This window comes from Peromyscus eremicus, chromosome 5 (assembly GCF_949786415.1).
Source record: "Peromyscus eremicus chromosome 5, PerEre_H2_v1, whole genome shotgun sequence".
Taxonomy (NCBI): Eukaryota; Metazoa; Chordata; class Mammalia; order Rodentia; family Cricetidae; genus Peromyscus; species Peromyscus eremicus.
Window position 1 is genome coordinate 10,169,214 of NC_081420.1, and position 2,549 is coordinate 10,171,762.

Genomic DNA, 2,549 nt, shown 5'->3' on the forward strand with positions numbered 1-2,549 from the left:
GGCATCTGGAGAGATGTGGCACCAGGGGCTTGGAGGAGAAATACACGTATTTTAGGCTGTGTCGCAGATGAAGAGGCAGCAACCCTGAAAAGTGACTGTAATTGCCCAGGAAGAGGCCTCAGACTCTCGAGCTGAAGACTTAGAATGTGCTGAAAAGCCGGTGCTATCCTTGGGGAATCTAGGGACCAGCCGGTGCCCAGGAGAGTGACCGGGAGCACGGAACCCAGAACCCAGATGAAAAGCAAAAGGGTCCTTTTACCGGTATGGCTTGGATTGCTACAGAGAAGCTCCTGATGGAACACCTCTGTCCTTTATTCCGGGCAAGGCGCTGCTGGCTGGTGACTGACCAGGGGAAGTCTGGCTAAGCCTGCGGGAGATCACGAGGGCCAAGCCACCTGGAAGTGCTTTCTGTCTGGAAGATGGCTCCGAACACTTCTACCATGGATGGGGCCGGGCTGGCAGTGGAGAGGGATTTCTCCTTTCGCATCCTTACGGCCTGTTTCCTGTCGCTGCTCATCCTGTCCACTCTCCTGGGGAACACCCTGGTCTGTGCTGCTGTCATCAGGTTTCGACACCTGCGGTCCAAGGTGACCAACTTCTTTGTCATCTCTTTAGCTGTGTCGGATCTCTTGGTGGCTGTCCTGGTCATGCCCTGGAAAGCTGTGGCTGAGATTGCTGGCTTTTGGCCCTTTGGGTCCTTTTGCAACATTTGGGTAGCCTTTGACATCATGTGCTCCACTGCATCCATCCTTAACCTCTGTGTGATCAGCGTGGACAGGTACTGGGCTATTTCCAGCCCTTTCCAATATGAGAGAAAGATGACCCCCAAGGCAGCCTTCATCCTGATTAGCGTAGCATGGACTTTATCTGTTCTTATCTCCTTTATCCCAGTGCAGCTAAGCTGGCACAAGGCAAAACCCACGTGGCCCTTGGATGACAATTCCACTTTCCTGGAAGACACTGAGGACGAAAATTGTGACACCAGGTTGAGCAGGACGTATGCCATTTCATCCTCCCTCATAAGCTTTTACATCCCCGTAGCCATTATGATTGTTACCTACACCAGTATCTACAGGATTGCCCAGAAACAAATTCGGCGCATCTCAGCCTTGGAGAGGGCAGCAGTCCATGCCAAAAATTGCCAGACTGCCACGGGTAATGGAAACCCTGTTGAATGTTCTCAATCAGAAAGTTCCTTTAAGATGTCCTTCAAGAGAGAGACTAAAGTACTGAAGACACTGTCTGTGATCATGGGGGTGTTCGTGTGCTGCTGGCTCCCTTTCTTCATCTCAAACTGCATGGTACCCTTCTGTGGGTCTGAGGAGACCCAGCCATTTTGCATTGATTCCATCACCTTTGATGTATTTGTGTGGTTTGGGTGGGCTAATTCTTCCTTGAACCCCATTATTTACGCCTTTAATGCTGATTTCCAAAAGGCATTCTCAACCCTCTTAGGATGCTATAGACTTTGTCCTACAACGAATAATGCCATAGAGACAGTGAGCATCAACAACAATGGGGCTGTGGCGTTTTCCAGCCACCATGAGCCTCGAGGTTCCATCTCCAAGGACTGCAATCTGGTTTACCTGATCCCCCATGCTGTGGGCTCCTCCGAGGACCTCAAAAAGGAGGAGGCAGGTGGAATAGCTAAACCACTGGAGAAGCTGTCCCCGGCCTTATCCGTCATATTGGACTATGACACTGATGTCTCTCTAGAGAAGATCCAACCTGTCACAAACAGTGGACAGCACCCAACCTGAGTCTTGGGTCCTCATCTCCGAAGCTAGGACATCCCTAGAGCTGGCTGTTAAGATCTGGTGGAACTGTGATCCACCATGAGATCCTTCTGCTGCTTCTGAACAATTACAAAGCTTTTCAAATGCATTAATTACAGTGTGTTTTCTAGGGATACATGAAGAGCCACAAGGGAAATGACCTTGGCTCTGAAATCATTTTTGAAACCTATTATCTTAGGACGTGATAAAAAAAATAGGGCAAAGAGTCAACAGTAAACAGCTTCACTTAGAAATGAAAACTTTCTAGGAAGGAAGTGAGAGAGTTGAGTTTGCTGTGTCCAAACAGGTGCTAAAACTGTCCAAGCAGTTTTCAGATTGTAAAGGTAGGTGCATGCCTTCATTAATTACTTCTACAATAATAATTGAGCCTTACAGCAAGAGTGGAATTTCTCTTTTCAGAATTGACAGATGTTCTGTTGATAATGGTTTTACTTATTTATTTATTGTATTATATGTATATTTTAATTTATCATAGTGAATCTATATTTATCATATTTAATAGAACAAACCAATGTTTTCTGAGCCTGAACAGTCCATTGTACTAGCACTTTATGAGCCCGTGAAACAAACACAGACTCTGAGATTCTGAATTGTGAATTACTTCCAGAAACACAGCAAAGACTGATGTGGTGGCTTGTTAGCTCAACACGGACACAAATAAATACAGGACGAGAAGTGACTAATGCCACCAATGCTCCCCACCCGAAAAATAACTTGAACAGAATTTTTTAAAAGACACTATCATTGTGTTCT

The 2,549-nt window shown here is 46.5% G+C and overlaps 1 protein-coding gene across 1 annotated transcript; it reads left to right on the plus strand.

Moving 5' to 3' along the window:
* Positions 1 to 419: 419 nt before the first annotated feature.
* On the plus strand, positions 420 to 1,760 carry Drd1 (dopamine receptor D1). The gene has a single exon (XM_059262272.1). It carries the CDS (start codon positions 420 to 422, stop codon positions 1,758 to 1,760), a length of 1,341 nt encoding a protein of 446 aa, XP_059118255.1.
* The last annotated feature ends 789 nt before the right edge of the window (positions 1,761 to 2,549 follow it).